The 21,418-nt window shown below is 36.5% G+C and overlaps 2 protein-coding genes across 2 annotated transcripts; one reads left to right on the top strand and one right to left on the bottom strand.

Moving 5' to 3' along the window:
- Positions 1-2,624: 2,624 nt before the first annotated feature.
- On the top strand, positions 2,625-6,480 carry LOC148852159 (Pentatricopeptide repeat (PPR-like) superfamily protein). The gene has a single exon (XM_088943664.1). It carries the CDS (start codon positions 2,805-2,807, stop codon positions 4,938-4,940), a length of 2,136 nt encoding a protein of 711 aa, XP_088799790.1. The 5' UTR covers positions 2,625-2,804; the 3' UTR covers positions 4,941-6,480.
- Positions 6,481-7,268: 788 nt separating this feature from the next.
- LOC148852158 (O-fucosyltransferase 10-like) lies at positions 7,269-21,198 on the bottom strand. The gene is made up of 10 exons (XM_088942885.1): positions 20,472-21,198; positions 18,165-18,243; positions 15,638-15,705; positions 14,748-14,836; positions 13,409-13,606; positions 10,911-11,115; positions 10,627-10,794; positions 8,438-8,605; positions 8,154-8,341; positions 7,269-8,063 (listed from the first exon to the last, which is right to left on the bottom strand). Exons 1-10 carry the CDS (start codon positions 20,880-20,882, stop codon positions 7,874-7,876), a joined length of 1,764 nt encoding a protein of 587 aa, XP_088799011.1. The 5' UTR covers positions 20,883-21,198; the 3' UTR covers positions 7,269-7,873.
- Between the last annotated feature and the right edge of the window lie 220 nt (positions 21,199-21,418).

The raw sequence follows: 21,418 nt of genomic DNA, 5'->3' as shown, positions 1-21,418 counted from the left end.
GTAGCTCGACTTGGCCTAAAACTTGGCCTGTGGACCATCTCGACCCATCGCATGACATGGGCTCAGGATAAAATAAAATTTTAAGATCTTTTTTAATTTAAAAAAGAAAAAAGCATGGCTTAGCCCAATTTGTGGCCCAACTTGGCCTAAGACTTGGCCCGCGGACCAGTTTGGCCTATGTAGGCTCAGGCCATATATTATATACAATAATTATATAATATATTAATATATATAATTTTATTTTCAATTTCATTATATTATTTCAGTTTATTATTGCATACATAAACAATTGTACACATTAAAATTCTTATAAAATAAAATTTTAAGATCTAAATTTTTTATCTATTTTTTAATTTATAAAAACATGTCAGCCCGGTTCGTGGCTCAATAATAATTATATAATATATAATTTTATTTTCAATTGTATACATCAAAATTCATATAAAATAAAGTTTTAAGATCTTTTTTAATTTTTTGTCTATTTATTTTAATTTAAGTTAAACTTTTCATTATTTTTTTCAATTTTTTTAAAAAGCATGGCTTAGCCTGATTCGTGGCCTGGCCTGGCTTAAAACTTGGCCTGCAGCACGGCACAGGCCTATGCGGGCTCAGGTCGTATATTATATACAATAACTATATAATATATAATTTTATTATACTATTTCATTTTATTATTGCATATATAAACAATCGTATACATCAAAATTCATATAAAATAAAATTTTAAGATTTTTTTAATTTTTTATCTATTTTTTAATTTATGTTAACCTTTTCATTATTTTTTTCAAAATTTTTAGAAAACATGGATTAGCCCGGTTCGTGGCTCTACCTTGCCTAAGACTTGGCTCGTGGACCAGCCTAGCTTGCAATACGACATAAGTCTACACGGGCTCAAGCCAAGGGCTGTGCCGGGTCAACCCCTTAAAGTATCCCAGGGGAATGAAGCATGGGCCACACAACATGCCCAACACGACCCTATTGTAAATAAAATGAGAGATAAAGTCAATTTTTAACAATATGAAAAAGGTAGAAGTTTAATGGCATCATTATAAATAGTTAGCAACGACGTCATTGTAAATAATTACATTTTTAGTATCAAATATGAAAGAGGAAAAGGAGAAAGGACAAAATATGATTGTTTTTTTGTTTTATTCAATGATATAGTTGTAATTAATTAAGTTTATAATGGTAATGGTTAAAAACATGAAAAGAGAAATATTGTAAGATTATAAGATTTTATTTAGGTTATATAAAAAATGATCCATTTGGCAAATGCATAGCAATTGGCATGGTACAGCCTTTTGCTTTTAAGTTATATATATGCCTAAACTGAACTCTGATTTTAATCGGACCTCGAAATATATATGCCTAAACTAAAAATCAAAATATCATATGTATAATTAACTAAAAATGACTATAAAATAATAAGAAATATTGATGTGGTATTATTTAACTCAAACCAAAAAACTGAAAAATTACAAGTGAGTTCACTGAAATTATAATATCTTAAACCTCACACATTATCAAGAAAAAAAATAAAAAGTTCAATGTATAAATTAATAAATATTGAATATAATATATAAGTAAGTTCTACTTGAAAATTGAAATTATATATGGATCTTACTCAAAATTTCCTCTTTTAAAAAAATAATAGTAATAGGTAAATTTCAAGTGAAATCCATTTATATATTATTTTTAATATTTATTAATTTATATATTAAATATTTTATTTTATTCTTGATAATATGTGAGGTTTAGGTGGTAATAGCACGACTCAAATCCGTGTCTCTACTGGTACCCAACTATATGGTTGTCAATGGGTCGGATCCGACCTGGGCCAATTCTAGTTCCAAGAATTGGATCGACAGGTTAATTCCGGGTCCTGATATAGAGTCTTAATTATTATTGGTTCACAACCGGTTCTACCTAATTTCAAATCGATTCAGACCCGACCCGAGCTATATTCATATAATACATATATATATTAAATAAATAAATTATATATATAATATGCATATAATATATACTAAACATATTTATTTATTTATTATAGGGTTAGATCCGATTATCTCGAGAACCAATCAGTTTGGTTCTGGCCTTTTTGGGTCTAAAAATTGGTCCTCAGTATTTCCTATCGGGTCGGTTCCAGCTGATACCGACCGAGACCCGACGCATTGACAGCCCTACCCAGCTAACCTGCCAACCAAACCACCACTCAGGTTTGTCAGCAAAAAATCTGGCCTTTTTCTCTAGACGACCCATTTACTTCTGTCTCAGACCACTCGCAATGATCCAACAATCAAGGTTCGGATCTCTTCCTCACACCAATCTTACAATACGTCTTAGCCGCACATTGAGAACATCTCCGATATTTGTGTATTGTTTTTCACAGAGATATTCACAATACACGGTGGGACGTATTGTGATGTCGTTGTGAGGTGCGTGCGCTCTGCTCTGAGTAATAAATCCGGATTACAAGTTACGAAAATCGAGGACAGTGATCAGTGAAAGAACCACGTGGGCCTTTTTGGGCCCAACAAATTTGCAACGTTGAGAGCTGCTGTCTGACCGAACCCAACATAGCTACCACAGAGCAACACGTGCAGGTTTCAAGTACTTAAACCGTGTATAACGGCCAATATGTCCGCAGTAGGAAGAAAGGAGAAAGTAGTAGTAGTACAGATGTTTCTGAACGAACTACCGGATTTTGATGGAACAGGGTGAACTTTTTTCGGTCTTTGATGATATGGGGTCGATGTCTCGATATCGTTTGATGGGTTTGCCCAGGATTAAAGACTTATACGATGAGAACTTCGAAATGCCATTTGATCATTCATTTTGAATTCTTTTTGGTCGCTGCGGTAATTATGGACTTGAATACGATAGTAGGAGCTTTACGCCATTGTGGCCGCATTCAAGCTTTCAAAAACGGCAAGGCGTTGCATTGCCAGTTGATAAAATACGGGTTCTGGAGGGATGTTTTTGTTGCAAATAATTTGATTGCCATGTATGTAGATTTCACTTCCATGGGGGATGCAGAAATTTTGTTTGGGGAAATGCCTGTAAGGAATGTTGTTACTTGGACCACCATGATCTCTGGGTATACTATTGCAGGAAGTCCTGTTGACGGTTTAAGGATATTTAACTTGATGTCAGAGTCAGGATCAGAACAACCGAATTGCTTTACATATTCTGCAGCACTTAAAGCGTGTGCTTTGGCAGGGAATCTTGAACTGGGCAAGTCAATACACAGAAGTATATCCAGAGATAAATTGCAATCTGATACAGTTTTGATGAACACTGTTCTTGACATGTATGTTAAGTGCGGGAGTTTGAGTAATGCTAGGAAGGTGTTTGATGAGGATTTTCCACCAAATTCAAATTCATGGAATACAATCATCGCAGGGTATTTGAAGGAAGATCAGATGGAAGAAGCAGTTAATCTATTTCATAAAATGCCCAAACCTGACACTGTCACATGGAACACCATTATTTCAGGCTTTGCCCATAAAGAGAGCCCAGAAACGTTAAAATTTCTAGCAATGATGCACAGAGAAGGCTTTAAACTTGATCAATTCACATTTTCATGTGCTTTGAACACCTGTGGTTGTCTCAGTTTGCTTACAGTGGGTAAACAGATTCATTGCTGTGTGGTTAAGTCTGGTTTTGAATTAAGCTGCTTTACTGGGTCAGCTCTTATTGATATGTATTCTAAGTGTAGTGCAATTGGTGAAGCAATAAAGTGGTTTGATCAATATCCAAGGTACCAAGGGTCTGTTCATGATAAGTTGTCGCTTTATAATTCTATGCTTTCTGGGTATGCTGTTAATAAATACAATGTTGCTGCTCTTGACCTAGTCTCTCAAATCCATAGCTTAGGTTTACCTCTCGACTCCTACACTTTCAGCAGTATTTTAAAAGTCTGTGTTAACCTGTTTGATTTGAAGCTTGGGCTTCAACTCCATGGTATAATTATAACCAGTGGATATGAATCAGATTATGTTGTTGGAAGTGTGCTTACAGATTTCTATGCAGAAAATGGGAACATAAAGGATGCACTAAAATTGTTTCAGAAGCTAACCAGGAAGGATATAATTTCCTGGTGTAGTTTGATTGCATGTTGTGTTAAAAAAGGATTAAACTTGTTAGTGTTTTCTCTGTTCAAAGATATGGTTTACTTGGATTTTAAATTAGATCAATTTGTTCTTTCAATTGTTCTTAAAGCTTGTTGTAACATTGTGGCGCTTGAAGCTGGAAAACAGGTTCATGCTTACTGTGTTAAGAGCGCATATGAAATGGAGGAGGTAATAATCACCTCTCTGATTCATATGTACACAAAATGTGGTGATATTGAGGCTGGATTGACTTTATTTAATGACGTTTCCAGGAGAGACACCATTTGTTGGACTGAAATCATTGTTGGGTGTGCACAGAATGGAAGAGCAACAGAAGCAATAAGGTTATTCCAAGAGATGCTAAAATCAGGAGTTGAACCGAATGAAATCACTTTTCTAGGTGTTCTTTCTGCATGTAAGAATGTTGGTTTGACTAGGGAAGCTTGGATCTTTTTGAAAGCCATGGAATCAAAGCATGGGCTCAAACCACGTATTGAGCATTACTGTTGCATGGTTGACCTTCTTGGTAGAGCTGGGTGTTTTGAAGAGGCAGAGAAGTTGATTGCTGTTATGCCATATGAACCCAATGAGACCATATGGCTCTCTTTGCTTGGAGCCTGTGGAATTCACAATAACATTGAACTTGCCATTCGCATTGCCCAAAATCTTTTTGCAGTGTCACCACAAAACCCATCAATCTATGTGACACTGTCAAATATTTATGCCAGTTTGGGAATGTGGACTGATTCAACAAAACTTAGAGAACTTATAAGAGAAACTGGCATGAAGGAAGCTGGATTAAGCTGGATTGTGGTCAGGAGTTAGAATTGTTTCCAAAAGGTGATTTTATTCCAGACGGGAGTTGATGAGAGAGCTTGGGTACCAAATATTAGTGGTTGTTTCTCGTCTTCAAATCCTTCATCAACCTTCTAGTGAAAATCCTGTCCTAGCTAAAGAACTTTAGAGCAGTCCCATTCGCCCTAAAGTAAAGGTTTTCTGTTGGAAATCTGTCAATTAAGTGCTGGATTCGTGATAACAAGAAGTGGAAAAACTGGTACCTCTCCCCTCATGTATGCATTCTTTCCCCAAAAATGGGGAAAACATCAACCATCTTCTGGTGCTCAGGTGTGGGAAAATTCTCTCCCTGGTTGGAAGTGATTGAGCGGCTCCAAATGACATATCAGACTTGTGCACTAAAAACATGATGAGTGGTTCAGTGAATTCTTTGGCAATGTGTGTTTGGGGTTGTCTTCTGCCGGTTGTGGAATGAAAGAAATGCACCAAACTTTGAAGAGAAGGCAAGGATGGCTCAGACTGAAACGATAAAAATAAGAGTAGTTCATTGGGTTTTGATTTGTGATTGTTTCAGCTAATGACTTGTTAAGTGGGCGGCAAGCTGTTGCTGATTTTCAGGCCACAAGATGGCAAAGGACGGCTGATTGGATTGCCCCGACTCCCGGCAGGTCAAAGCTCAACTTTGATGGACATTGCCTTGGTAATGCGGGGGAGTCTGGTATTGAGGGCATGGTTAGGGGCCGCCATGGAATATAGTTTTTGAGGGCTGAACTGCAAGCTATGATTCAAGGTTTAAAGTTCATGAATATGCAGGGACTGGGGGACATGGAGGTAAACGGAGTTGCAAAACCATAATCTGTTGAATAAGTTCTCATGAAGAGATCCCTTGAAAGTTTAAGGCGGTGTTTCGCATTGATGCCGTTTTCTCAGAAAACGGCACCATGTAGGCACCACATCAGAAAAGGTGGTGCTTCGAAAAATGGCCTCTTATTTGGTACCGTTTTCCAGAAAAAAACGTTGCTTCAGACTATGCCTTGGATATTGAGAAAGTGTGGTCTGAAGAAACGTCAAGTTCACTGTTTTCTCAGAAAATAGCCCATTGCTGCTAGCGGTGCAATGATGTGGCATCATATTGGATGTTGGATAATATGACCAATGCTGAAAACGGTTCTACAGCACTGGTACCAAACAAAACCAATGCTGTTTTCCCAGAAAATAGCCCATGTGGCAGCACCATTTCAAAACGGTACACAGCACCGATGCCAAACACTAGTAAATCCCTTGGAAGTTTAAGCCGTTGGCAAGACAGGCATAGGCGTTAGTTTCCAAGTTGAACAGCTCGTTCAGTTGAGTTCCCAGGGAGGCTAACGCCTTGGCTGATTCTCTTGTAAAGTTGCAACGGTGGGTATAACAAGGGACCATTCTGTTTGAGGATGTCCGGAAGGCCGGAACCTGATAATTTGCAACTTTGATTGTCTTGTATTGGCTTTTTTTTTCCTGTTTTGGTCTCTTTTGGAGCTTTGTATCATGCTGAATGAAATTTCTCGGTTAGTGTAGCCATTACTGAACATAGAACTGGTGACAGTTCATGTCGTAGTTTTCTGTTTGTGAAAGACTAAAACTCCAGTTAAAAAAAAAAAAAAAAAGAGAAAAAAAAAAAAGAAGAAAAGCAACCTTAAACTTCAGTTAGAGCAGGTAGGCAGGTATACTTGGGTTGACAGATTACACCAGCCCTGATCGAGCTCAACCCAATCAGCTTTAGAGGCCAACTCAACCCAAGCCCAATCTACCTATAAATACATATATATGCAAGACCAAAAGCTCCTTAATATAAAGCATAGGGATGAAAATGGATCCAACTAAATTCAGATAGGGGCATATATGAACCCAATCCACTAAGAATCCAAAACATCCAAATGCGATTCAATATCCAATGGGCATGTAATAGAGAACAGATTTATATTTGATTCATTCATGTATCCAGGTATCCTATTTGAATCTGGTTTGATTTAAAACTTAATAAATCAGTACACTATTGATGCATATCCACAATCTATTGAAACAAAAATCTTATATATTGTAAATAGACGAATTAATCCAAAAGAACATTAATCAAATCGTATCCTAGTCTAATAAAAACTAAGCACTATTAAGTGGAAAAAAAATATCAGACTTCTAACAATTAGAACATCAAAAAGTTTTTGATTCTTCTGACCTCATGGCTGTGTAATTGAACCCTGTATAATTGATAATGTAATCAATGCAAACATCCATGTTTTTTATGACACAAGCTGACTTAGGCAAAGTTCCAAAACTATTCTTGAAACCATGCTAAATTCATGTTATAAGGCCACTTCATGCATTAACAGCTCTACCCATACCATATATGTAGCAGACCAGTACATAAATCTACAAACCCAGTTTTTCATCCACCGACTCAAACTCAGGAAGATTGCTGAAAAGTATGTTTTTGAGCACAAGTATATGTTACAGACAAAAGATGTTAAAAGATACATTGGGAAAACGACTTTCATAAAGAGCTTTAAGTGGGTATCATCTTGGATCCAATTTTGCCTGAAACCGTCCAAGCTTTTTGCACAAATTTTGGTTTTATAAAGGACCCACCACACATGTAACATGACAAACGATTCAATCAATCCTTGGACGTCCCTCAAATTCTTGGACCTACCAGTACATAACCATCCAGCCTCCATGTTGTAAAACAAGAAAAAAGGAATCCCTATTCTCAATATCAAAAAACCTGCTTATCATCAATACAGCTGTAGTGACTCAACCGCCTCTGCACTGCGGACTTTGTCACCCATGGTTGGTGGCAGTTTAAAAAGCGTGCCAAAAGTGGGGCGGGGCTTGATGTGGGTTGTAGTAGTCAAAAATGGGAATGAATGGTAGACTGCAGCAGGGAGACCGCACTGTATTCGTAGACCATGGCTTGGAGTTGGTGGCTAAGAGAATGGAATGCTCTTGGCAGACCAAACGCTTGAATTTTGCTGTCCATGCAAACACCTACACTCTGGAAAAGGATAAGCATATATGGAAGAACGTTTCCTCTCTTTTTCAGTTTTAGGCACAGTTATCCCCTTGTGATCACTATCCACGAGCATTTCATCCATATGCTCTTTGAAATCTTTCCAGCTGTACAAGTCAACGATATAGAGACAGATTAAAATCACTAGATAGATAAATATTGAGAGCAAGAGAGAGAGAGAGAGAGAGAGAGATGACCTAATACTAGTGTTATGCAGCAGAACAACTAGTTTATTTTTGTCTGGCCTGATGGTCTTGGCATGTCCATAAAAAAACCGTCTATGGCCCATCAGGTGATGTGGGAAGTTACCACCTTGGGTTGTCACAAAAACTTCACTAAATAAGCAAACCGTGTAGTCCAAAGCAGCCATCCTTGAAGAAAATCCCTATAAAGAAACCAAAATATATATATATATATATGTGGAGATAAAGACAAGATTTAGCAAAGTGACATGTCTTATAGTGCTAGAAAGAAATATTACCTGAAAAGAAGCAAGCTCCTCTGGGGTTGCAAGGGACTCCTTGGTCTGTAGAAGGGGAAACATCTTAAGTAAAGGAGCTAAATTCTTTTCCCCATCATATATCTTCCCAGATGCCAGATAAATTGAAGTATTGTTATCAAAGCCCATACCCCTCAGCATCATTCCCACCTATCCTGACAAGTAACAAATTTTGAGAAAGAGGGTTATAAACATACATGATATATGAATCCATGTGAAAGGAAGTTGTGGCATGATAAAGTAAACAAGTAGGTAAAACCATCTGATAAACACATTTCACAATAGTTATATGAGTGGAAAAGTTTTATCATCAAGTATTTGTGGGGCTTGGAGTGTATCACATTTTCTCATAACATGCAAATCATTAAATATTGGAATCTTCGAATCTTCGTTAACTTGTTTAGTTTATGCTCACTGAGGTTTTATTTTAGAGTTGTTTAAATAATAAAGAAATGGTGTAATGGTAAAATCTCATTTGATGGGCGCAACACAGGATTGATTCTGAGAGTGGCCACTTTGCGCCAAAAAAAAAATTAAAAAAAAAAGAAAAAAAAAAAAAAGCCAAGGTCTAGGTCAATATCCAGCATACCCCTACCACAACCCCAGAAGCCGGTAGTACCACCAATGGCTAATGGCCTTTTAGGGGCCATTTGATAAACAGATGAAGTGGCAGAATTAAATGACTTATTGTTTTATCTTTTAGCCAACAAGATTTTAAGGAGGTTGTACGCTCATTAATGGCCGAAGCTGAAGTTGGATCAACTAATATGCCATCAAATATTTTATTATTTAAGTATTTGATCACTAAAGACAAAGAAACAAGTCATTCACTCCAGCCATTATCAAATGGTCCTCTAGTATCAACAAGGTGGTCAAGAAAATCACAATAAAGAACAGCCATAATGGTTTGTTATATGCATGGTAAAAGAAAGGCCAGTACTTAAATGCTAGTCCCAGAGCTTATCCAGGGTCTTGTGAGGAATGGACTGGTATGGACCTGACCTCTGGCATTTTTAGCACAGACTTGATCTATTCTGTCACTCTTGTCATCCTAAGATTTTACCATCTCACCAAGAAATGACCCTTAAGATTTCCCCATCCATAGAGGTCTGAAATCCTTAAATTCAAACTGGCATGAAACTGCTAGATTCAACTGGTTCACTAATTCAAGAAAATATCCAACCATATTTTGCATAGCTTTTTATATGTTAGCACTTCCTTTTATTGATAGATATGTTAACACTTCCTTTTGTGTTATACAATATTATCAATTCTCCACCCAGCTAGCATCATCTATGTGCATGAAACCAGGGAATGACTTATCCAAAACTACCATATGCCAAAAACTTATCTATTTTATACATAGCTGATAGTTAGATCAATGTTCAGAGAGACGGACCGGGTATGGAACTGGAAAAGGGAGAGGCTCACAGGTCAGAGGTTCAACCGGGGTCAAACCGGAGGTCAAACCGTGATGATGTGGCATATATGTATATATACTACAAGTGATATATACTATATATTATATATTTTACAACTTTTATCATACTTAAATATGGTGGATGGATGGAAAGTTCTTTAATTTTTAAAGCAAATTACCAAGGCTCAAGCCTCTTAATTCACATTTTCTTTAAAATATGTGTAGCAAAGTAATATATACAATAAAGAGTCATTAATGAACACAAATAAAGAAGTGGATTAATGGTAATTAAGCAATATTTGAAAATAAGAGGTCATTGGTTCAAGTCTTGTCCATGTTTCGAAAATTTCAATTATTTAATGGCCTGGGAAGTTTCATGAAACCAGGACCGGTTCACCAATTTTCCAGTTAAATGGCCAGTCAGCCAGTTTTCACCAGATTTTTAACAAGTCCAGTTCTTGGGGTGTGACTGAAGATCACAGTTCAACCAGTCCGATCCATGGTTCAAAGTATTGATACACCACTGTGTATTGGCTGTTTGAAAATGCAAGGATACACACCCCATATCAGGTGTATTGTGTTGATACTTTGAACCTTGGTCCAACCGTCCAATCTGGTCCGGTTTCCTAAACATTGATTAAGATTTAAATTGCATTCCGAAAGTAAAAAAAAAAAAAAAGTCAACAGAATTAAAAACTGTATACTTTTTCTAACATCCAAAACAAAAACAAAAGATACAGCTTATAGTTACCTCCAAGGGAGTCAGAGGGCATTTGCCATTGATCCGATTGTGATCAGGTCTGTCAATACGGCCTTCACGTGTAAACTTTCCTCTCCACCCCTGTTGACGAATGAAATCCATTTTTAACTTTTCACTCTCTCCTCCATCATATACACAGCATGAAAATGCAACCATGTCCTACAAATTGTAAAGAAATAGCAAGCTGAGTCCATCCAGAAAAACTACAATTCCTCAATAATCATAAATTTAAAGGATCAAGACTTATTCAACACATCAATGGAATGTTTGTATACCTCCTCAAAACGAAGGTGAACAGATACATACTTCCCACCAGTCCTTGAGCTCTTCTTGATCATACGGTTAACCAACTTCTTTGCTAATGTTGCAATATGAACAGAGAATCTCAATGCTTTATAATTGGCTAAGCATCTAAGAAATTGAATATTATGAGGAACTTCCATTGCCAATCTGTTTGCAAAGGGTGCTATGCGGATAACTCTACATCAGCCAAGCAAACCAGTAAGAAAGGTTTTATGTAAATTATAAACTTCAAATTTCCACTAGAAAGGAAAGAATGATGAAAGAATGTGTCTACTTGATCATTTTGACCAGAAGCTGCATAAATAAAGCTGTATGGTTTTGTAGTATCTTTTAAGTGCTCTAATATTTTTTTCAAGAGATATGGACCATCAGCCTACTTTCACTGTTAGACATAATTATTTTAAGGGGAAATCCTATCATTTAGTTTACCCGGATCTGTATATATCTACCATGAAGGTACACCCCCATTTAGTAACGTATGGCAATCTTAACAAATTCAAAAGAGGGTCATTGGCCCTTAATTATTAGGAAGATAAAGGCCTTAGCCTCCACTCTGAAAACCATGTTCTGGTGGATTTCTAGATTGGCTAATGCCTTGACCAACTTGTTAACTGGAGGACAGGTATGGAGAGTCAACCATGGGGAAGGGTGACACCAGAGCCAAGCACCAAGGGAGTAGCAGCAAACCTGATTTTTTTTGTTTTTGTATTTCTTTACTTTTGTCCAGCTTTATGCTGTACTGTACCTTGTTCTTGATCAATACCCTACTATTAGAAATTACATAAAGCATGGGTCCTAGATATCTAGAGATAGAACCAGATAGATAGAAATACACACACAGAAGATCAAACATCAACCACCAAAATAAGACAGAAAGTAGAAAGAAATATGCACCACACTACAGATGAGAAGCACAAAATATAAAATAAAACAAAACAAACTCACACATACAAGCATAAAAGATAAAATATGACCACCTCGAGCCCCCCCTCCCTCGGGGCTTCCCATGGAGGGTCATTTGGCTTCCTCAAGTCCCAACCAAGGTAATCTTTTTCATGTGGTCAGATGTGAGGGGCAAATGTCTGTCGAAAGAACAGTTAGACAGGAGAGGCTTGGTCCTGGATTGTTTGGATTGTTTCTTGTGTGGCCAGGAGACAGAGTCAGCTGACCATTTCTTTTTTTACTGTAAAGTAGCTAGATCCTTATTTAATCATTTCCACAGGAGGTTGAACATGTGTCGGTGTTAACCTAGAAGCCTCTCTGTGGTGGTGAAATCCTGGAAGATTCTGGGTTTAAATAAGATGGGGAAATTGCTTTGGAACACAATACCTTCAGCAATATTTGGGCACTGTGGAAGGAGAGGAACAGGAGAATATTTGAAGGCAGGAGCAGGGGCTTGGATGAGTTGTGCCAGAAGGCAAGGGCTTCTCTGCATTCATCGATATCAGTCAAAGAACAGTTCAATAAGGTCCCACACGATCAGTTTTTTTACTATTCCACATTATTTGGATAATTCCACACCAAATTTTGGGCTGGCATAGGCAATAAAGTTGTAATCTGAGTTATAAACACATTATTACAACATTGCCTTACCTTCTCTCAAAAAAAAAAAAAACTTGGAACCTCCTTTAGGTGCTTTGGGACCATATATACCGATTCTTGAACAGCCCAAGATGCTTTACCCTATACTCTCTGCTCCAATCTTCTAAGGAACTCTTTTACCATGCTGATGTCCTCCCAGGAGTTGTAAACCAAGCTTCTTATGTACCTTAATTGAGTAATCAATTACATCCTGATTAACTATACTCAACTCCAGTGTTGTAAGACTCAGGTCAGACAAGACAGTCGGATTGGAAAAAGTGGAATTAGTAACCTTTTCTGGGTCCTGTTTAAATGATGATTTTCATGAGTTTAACATGCTAACTGCCCAGTTAACCAGTAAAACCATGACCCGTTGAGTATTCCAGCTTTTAGTTGAGTCCAAGTCTTACAACATTGCTTAATTGAACTCACCCTTAACCCAAACCATTTCAAGTCAGCAACATGAATTGTCTCACCAAGACACCATTTTGCTCTATTAAGTGTGATGTTTTCTGTCAAATTTTAAGCTTTTAAATCATTTTTTACCACTTCAGACCACATTTTCTTTGGTCTTCTCCTTGATCTGTTAGAACCTTCTATTTGTACCAATTCACTCCTCAATGGTGTAGTCATTGGTTGTCTATGCGCAGCACCATGACCATACCATATCAGTTGAGACCTGATTGAGTGTAATGACAAAAGAGGATCCAATTGAGGCTTTGTTGAGTTGACTGGCCATATCAAAATCAAGGCATGAAAAGGAGTTAAAACCACCATTCTATATTACAATTGTTGATCCTCTTGGTCTTGGTAATAGAAGTACCCAACATACTGATACCACCTCCAGGCCACAGAAGGGAATTAAAAATAGATGTGATTTAGTACATACCCTTTCTTTTGCAAAAGAGGATAAACTTGTCCCATGTAATAACTTGTTTCAGACCAAGCCTTGACCTTGAAGTTTGGGACATTACTGATGTTGTAATCATATCTTTCCATCAATACCTCAGGTAGTTGCTGAACAACCTTCACATGGCCTTTAAGTGCGGTCACAAAGTGGTACTCATCATAGATATCGCCAAAGTCACTGCAAAGTCATAGATAATATTACTAAGAAGCTATGAAATTTATCTTAAGAAACAATTACTATAAGTAAAATAATAATTTTACTTTCCAGTTTATTTTTATCATTTTGGTTAATAGTTTAAAACAATCCATACCTTTTCTGATAAAAAAAAAAGTTTAAAACAATCCAAATTAACATAAGAAATCCTTAATTCACTGTTATGGTTTTCCGAGATTCCATTTTAGTGGATTTTGAACGGCTGAATTTCACTAATCATGAAATAATTTTTTTTATTTCTAAGGGGGTCTTTTAGTTGTACAAGTAATAAATTAGCTGCAAAACCAAACTTGTATTATGTATCTGCCTCTCTGTTCTTTTTTCCTTTGCTAGCTACAGAACTTGTCAAAAAAGGATAAAAGGAATAAACAACCATAGAACATACAACTAAAAGTTGTGGAAAAGAAATTAGAAGAATGAATGAGCCACAACATATAATCCAACCTGGACTCTTATGCTATCTGGTTAATTAGTACATGAATGTTCAAAGTAATTGTATCTAACAACAATTTGATAGTTTGTTTCCCTTTCTTTAATTACATTTCCTGTGTATAATTGCCAACTAATCAGAAGGCTGGGAGAAGGATTGCTGAGCTAAGTATAAAAGGAGATCTGTATGGAAGTTGCAATTGGAAGTCCCCCAATCTAGAGTAAATCTTGTGGTAGAAGAATAAAACATAAGTAAAAAGAAAAACAATGGATGATAAAACAAACTGGAAGAGGGAATAAGTAATAACCTGCATCAAATTTGAAGCTTGTATTCAAAATGTTCAACTTAAACATAATATTAGAACACCATCCCCCCAAACAGATTTCCTTGTCACATTACATAGTCATTTTGCAATACTTGAATATCTCATTCAATTGTCTGCAAGCAAAACAAAAAACAAGGTAACCCAAGATTGTGTCCCATTCTTCCTTCTCTCATATTATAGGCATCTTTTAACATCACTTTAAAATATAAATTCATCCATAGTATATTCATATAAGATTAAAAGACTTGAATCTATGCATCCCCTCTATTTTCATCAAAATTCTATCCACGATTGATCAATAATGCAATTATGCCAACAAGATGAGAAAAGAAGAAAAACAGTTCATTCACCTCGGATCCTTCCAAACACTGTGGAAATTCAATTGTGGGATGACCAGTATTGCATTCAAAAGCCCTGCCACAGCGACTGCATTGCAGATCTTCCAGCAGACAATTTAACAAATATGAGGAACAAACATCATATGCAGAGATATAATATAAAAAATGCATCACATTCTGCATACATTAGAATTCCTGAAATTTTTCATTTTTCTTTTTTCCTCTCCTTTCCTTGCCCCTTTCCCTTTTTCCTTTGGCAGTTCAACATCCTTTTTTCTGATTTTGTCCTCGCATTTTCAAACTAATATGCCCTAATAGATACAAATGATAGAGGAAATTGGATATGGCCTTTTTCAAGGTAAAGTATTGTCATTACCATGAAGTCAAGAATTGGTTGTACAATTCATTTCCATAGATTCATAACAGAGATATGATATAAATATCCTATCTTCTATTCTGTCATAGGTCATGTCATATGCACTCAAATTTGCAATATTAAGCACTTTGTTGTTCCATTTGTCATATTCATTATATATCCTTCTTCATAATATAAATAAGGAAACTGCATTTATAAGCAAACAATTAAATTGTATCAGTATCAGTATCACACTGCACAGTACAGGTACAGTAAGCATGTTTAAGTGTTGGTGATTCAAGTTTAACGAGCCAATCAAAAAACAATTCAATTTGAACTAGTGAGACAGAATTTCAAATGAGAAATCTTAAATTTTTTTCTTTGAAAAACTGAATATGGTGTCGTGAATGTTAGGGTATAGGTGTGCATTTGCAAGGACATAGAGCAAAGAAATCCAGCTTGGAGCTCATGCAAAAAGATATGTATCTCAAATAATTTGGTGACTCAAGCATCAAAATGGCCACCCATACTCAATATAGTTACATACCGATGTGCGTTGTTGATTAAGACCACCATTAGCCTCAACAATCAAGTAACCAATAGGCGCAGGAGATCCTGAGAGTTAATGGAGAACGTCAGTTATCTAATAAAAAGACCTATAATTATCTCTGTTATTATTCCTTGGAATGTATTATTGTACTTCTGATTCCACAGTTTTTTCATTGACCCATTTGGTTGCTTGTAAAAAATAAAGGAAAATAAAAGAGTTTCACATAAGATGCTATTTTTTTGGTGTTTGATTGCACATAAAACGGCCATCAGAAACAAATGATTCCCAGAAAGTAGTAGTAGTTGTAGGGAAATTGACATTCCTTCCAGTTTTCTACAGGTCATTTTTCAAACAGAGGGTTGGTCCTTTCAATGGGATAGATTGTGGATATGGCCTTCTATGGACTATGTAACATTACTCTGTTTATGGGGTCGCTATCCAACTTTTGTGCAGGAGCCTGTATTTGTTTTTAATGATTGAGTACCATAGAGAAAGTGATTCTGACAAAAATTTCCATAGCTACTTCCCAAGTAAGGTATAGTCTTATTGTCGCCCTTCCTAGCTCCAAACCACCCCCAATCTTGCTTCAGTAAACAACTTTTCAAGTTAACTAGGTAATTATTCTTTTGGAGTCACCTGGTTCCCACAGGAAGTCTCAAATGATTTTCTCTACTTTATTAATCATTCTTATTAGGACCTTGAAAACTGAAAGGAAATGCACCCAATTTAATAAGTACAACCCTTTCCCCCAACAAAAAATAGTTTTTTTTTTCTTCTAAGCCACCATTTTTTACAAAAGCCTCCCTACCACAGCATCTCAAAAGCATTCAGCTGTAGGATTGCCAGTTTTCCGTCCAAGACATCTAATGGGTCATTATTCCTCCACTCTACAAACTAGAATCCTTGCACAATATTCTACTTCTAAACTTTTCATGATCCCCACAAGGTTACATTCAGATAGGTTTATCCTCAACCCCAACACCTACTCTACAAGAGTACAACCTGTCACATAATTTTCAAATTCCTGATGTCACCTGCAGGTCTTATAAGAATCCGAACACCTACTCTACAGTAGTCTTATAAGAATCCCAACTACTAAAACAAAATGTATTAGTGACAATAGGTCTCCTTGTAAACCCCTATATGCCGAGGTTATGCAACCCATAATCTATTTTATCCACCTCCTTTTAAACCCCATTTTAACCAAGATGCATCTTAGAAAACCCCAACTACACTGATCAAAAGCCTTCTACAAACCCAATTTGCAAGCAAAACCTTTCTTCCTGATATCATCAACAGTCCCATTTTCAATTAAGATCAGATCAAGAATTTTTCCTCCCTTTAAAAATGCACCCTAAGGAGGAAAACAATAAAATGTAGAACTTTCCTTAGTCACAAGTCACAATGGCAGCACCTTTGCAATGATTTTGTAATGGCTAGTTACAAAATTTATTGGCCTAAATCAGCAGGTAAAGTTGTTCCTGACCTCTTTGGGATCGGGCAAATAAATGTAGCCTTCAGTGCTTTGCAAAATTTACCTCTATTATGAAATTCTCCAAAAACCTTCATTAGATCATCCTTAATTGTTTCCAAGCATTCTTTCGAAAAACCAATGAAAACCTGTGGAGGGTCACCCTCAATGAGTCACTCTAATCATCCAATAAATAGATTTTCTGACTTCTTCCTCCTCAAAGGGTCACCGTGATCTCATTTTGTTTTGTTTGTTTTTGATTAGTAGAGGGTCACCCTAATCAAATGGGACAAGATTGAACTCAGTACCTCTTTCTATTTCCTAATTTAAACACTGATTGGTAGAGCTTCAAAGTACTCCAAGTAACATCATATCAACTTACTTCACAATTCCTAATTTAAACACTGATCTTGGATAGACTTCAGGTTTGTCTTTTCCCTACCATTTGCCATTGCATGGTACTATTTGGTATTTCCATCACCTTCTTTGATCCATTTGCATCTTAATTTTGCTTCCACTAGATTTCTTCAAAGCAGATTTTCTCCAAACAAATCCCTACCTTCTTCCTTTGTCCAGATCTTCAATTTCTGATGGTAGGTGTTTCTTCTCCCCAATTATGCCAACCACTTGTTTTTTCGAAGTTTTTACATTGGTTTTAATCCACTGAAGTTTCCTCATAAATTTAAAACCTTCCGTTCCATCCACACTTACTTCCCATCCCTCTCAATTTACATTTCACAGCACCTATGTATTTCTCAAGCATTCATATTTTTTCCCAAACCAACCACCAGAAAAATTAGGAAATTTTTCCGGTTGAATATCATTTTCTAGAAATTTGTTTGATTTCCTTATTTTTATGTGCAACCAAATGCAGCCATCATTGATTTGATTTACTTTGTGATTGTTATAGTTTTTGAGAAACTTGCTAAAGATAACAAAATGCAGTTATAGAATCAAGAACTAAATTATATAGTAGAAAGACCATACATTATTTTCCCATGATAAAAGAAGATAAATGGAGAAGTAAACAGTAGTTGGAGTATATGTACATACCAGAATGTTGTCTAGGAGTAGCATTTGTACAAGGTTTCTGCTCTTTTAGCTTCTTGCTATATCTCCATACAGAGGACAGCTACAAAGAAGCAACAGACTTCTCAGTTAATCATTAAACATTCTTGTACATGTGCATGCAGCCACACAGACACATGCATGCACAGACAATTTCAGTAACTTTCTCTGTAAGAAGTCTCTAACTACTATATTCTGTTCACCAGTTTCCATTCTGTCTATGCTTATTACACTTGTTCAATTATATAACTACTATGGGGATATAGGTAAATGTCAAAGAAATTATATTTAATGGTAATTACATTCTTCAACCAAAATAGATAAACCATGTAACGATAATTTCATAAAAAGATGCTCTAATGCAAGAAAACTCGCCTCTAGGCATAAAAAGCCCATTGTGTAGGCCACTATTACAATGTATTTTATTTTTTAATAAATTCAATAAAATTTAGTAAGAATTCCTTTTCATTTTATTTTTGTCATAATTGTATGATATTAAAGCAAGCATACATGAAAATTTCCAATTAAGTTAGGAGGCATTTGGTTCACAAAAGAAATAACTTTTCTACTGATATCAACTGATGATCATCAGTAGATATCAGTAGAAAAGTAATCTTGGTTTTCCATCTAGAAAATATCTTCAATAAGTAAGCTTAAATAAATTAGGTTAAGTTAAAAACAAAAAAAAAAAGAAAAATTACTTATGACTAATGATAAGTAACTATGTGATAAGTTACCTTTTGATAAGTCAGGGGTGCAACTTGGAAGGGCTTGGATTGGATTTTTTTTTTCAAAATTTGAATGGGTTTGGGTATCTAATGTGATAAGTAATAGGTGCAACTTGGATGGGCTCAGGTTGGATTTTTGTCACAATATAAATGGGCTCAGGTTGATAATAGACCTACTGACGAACCAAATTCCACCTTAATGTGGGCATTTCCTTCTCTTCCACTTTACCTATCTTTCTCCCAATTCTTCTATCTTTGTTACTTCCACAAGGAATAAATAAACTAAACATCATAGAGAACTATTGCTCCATTCAGTTATTAGTAGATTTATTGAGACGATAAAGATATTTTATTTCAGTTGAAGGATGGGGGAAAGGAAGGACCTCTTCTAACTCGCTGCTTATGTAAACAAGGAGAAATTGGTCAATGTTTAATTATCTTCTTGAATCTTTGAATCTTAACAGAACACCATATGACCATTTCAAAAAGTTTTGTCACCCCATCCATTTTCTCATGGACATTATTAATACTTAATTTTTTTTCATTCTATAACTTAGAAATCATAGCTGGTATAGACATGTAACTCAAAATCAAAATGCTAAAAAACAGCTATGGAGCATCACTCTAATTTGAGCTCCACTTCAAAGCTTACCCTCATGTCTGTCACAGAACTAGAGCCTGAAGATGCATCCTGGCATTGCTTGCCAGTCATCAAATTTTTAACAATTGTGTCAGTCATAAAATATCCCTAATAATAAGATGACCATGGAATGAACAATGTTTTTAAGTATGAAACATCTTACAGATTAAGGAAAGCAATTGTAAAGCTCGATGACTTTGGTATGGTAGGTTACATGACCACATGAGAGAGTATGTTAAATTCTCTGTACCACTCAATCCCACTTCAAAGCACATATTAGGTGCAACTGCAGGTGAACCTCCCAATTGGTAAGGTGCAGAAATTAGTTACATAGTTCCCGAATTCCTACGAACTTCTCAGTATTGAGACCGACATGTAAATTTACTTGCCTATGAACAGTGGAAGAAGAAACCGAAAAAACGTCCAAAAAAAAGATGTTTTTCAGCAAAATGGGTTCTCTTCTTTCTCAACAGATGAAGTTTTCCTCCATTGTCCACGCTCTTATCTTCATCTTCCTTGATTATAAATGTGAACCTTGAAGTACCAAGTCCAGCAGTAAATGAAATGACGAATTTCACAAGTCAACAGCACGTCTAGTGTCACTGTTTTGGTAGATAAATCACACTATTGTTTCTTCTTTCCTACTTCAATAAACTAGAATTTCTTCTCCATTTTTTTTCTTTTTTCTGTTTCAATTCATAACCGACTCATTGCAGAGATCAAGAAGTATTCATGAATCTGAATACACTAAAGAAACGGAATAATCCAATTCATACCAATTAAGGGGAACAAACAGAATAACCCAATGCACAACTACATTCAATCATCAGGACCAGATGAGAGAACCCATTATGTATAATCAACGAATTGGAAAAAATAAATGAATAAAAACAAATGGGAGATAAAGAAAGATAGAAATCCAACCTCAATTCCAGAGGCATTATCCGATTGAATGTCAGGCCAGAGGTTTTGGAAAATCTCATGGCTTCGGTACACCGAGCCCGGCTCCGAAGGAGGAAGAAGAGGAGAGGGAGAAGGAGAACAAGAGCGGGGGCGCATGACGACAGAGAATGTACCTAAGAATATGATCATACCGGAGATGTAGAACACTGGTACCAATATGAAAATGCGTAAATTGCGCTGGGAGAGCACGCATGCAAAGAAAGTTCCATGACCAGCCGCCCCCAAATAGCCCTTAGAACGAAGACGTCGCCGGTAATGTGGAACCTTGGAGAGAGGGCGTGGGGAGGAAGGTGGGCTATCTGAACTGCTTTCACTGATGTACCCATTATATGTATTTGGGAGGAGACTTTGGAGATGAACTTTGGTTGTCATAGTTGCAAAGTTTGGGTGAGACCATGAAACAGTGATGGAGCTCTTTTTATGTATTTTTAAGAGATTGAGAATGTGGGTTTGAAATCTTCTGGTTGGATGAGGTCTAGCATCGCTTCCTCAGAGAAACAGTGACAGACACTCAGACAGTATCTGTGTTAGTGTGACAGAAAGAGCTTACGAGAGCAACATAGGAACTAGATAGCCTAGATTACAGAATTGTTGATAGAATGCTGCTAAAAAGCTTGGATATGAGAAAATGCCCGTCCTTCAAGAGGAACCGTAGTTGCAGAACGGAATTAAGAGATGGGTTTGAACTACAGAATGAGTTATGAGACAGCGTTTAGAGAGAGAGAGAGAGAGAGAGAGAGAGAGAGAGACTTCGGTGTTCAAGTCTGAAATGACCAGCTCCGGCGCGGCTTGGAGCCGACAAGTTCTCTCTGTGCCTCTGTGGGACGGTCTAACTATTCAACCCGGTCCGGTTCCCGGGTTGAATGGTCCGAACGGACGGCCTGCTCTGATAAAAAATAATAAAAATT

Source organism: Nelumbo lutea, chromosome 5 (assembly GCF_056320005.1).
Source record: "Nelumbo lutea isolate HS-2025 chromosome 5, American lotus-T2T, whole genome shotgun sequence".
Taxonomy (NCBI): Eukaryota; Viridiplantae; Streptophyta; class Magnoliopsida; order Proteales; family Nelumbonaceae; genus Nelumbo; species Nelumbo lutea.
Note: the sequence above shows the minus strand (reverse complement) of the source record. Positions and strands in the feature narration are given on the sequence as shown.

Coding starts and splice junctions, on each gene's coding strand:
- LOC148852159 (XM_088943664.1), top strand. CDS start 2,805: ATGAGAACTTCGAAATGCCATTTGATCATTCATTTTGAATTCTTTTTG.
- LOC148852158 (XM_088942885.1), bottom strand. CDS start 20,882: ATGACAACCAAAGTTCATCTCCAAAGTCTCCTCCCAAATACATATAAT. Junction 15,706..18,164: donor TACTCCTAGACAACATTCTG/GTATGTACATAT, acceptor ATTAACTCTCAG/GATCTCCTGCGCCTATTGGT. Junction 10,795..10,910: donor TTCACCTTCGTTTTGAGGAG/GTATACAAACAT, acceptor TACAATTTGTAG/GACATGGTTGCATTTTCATG.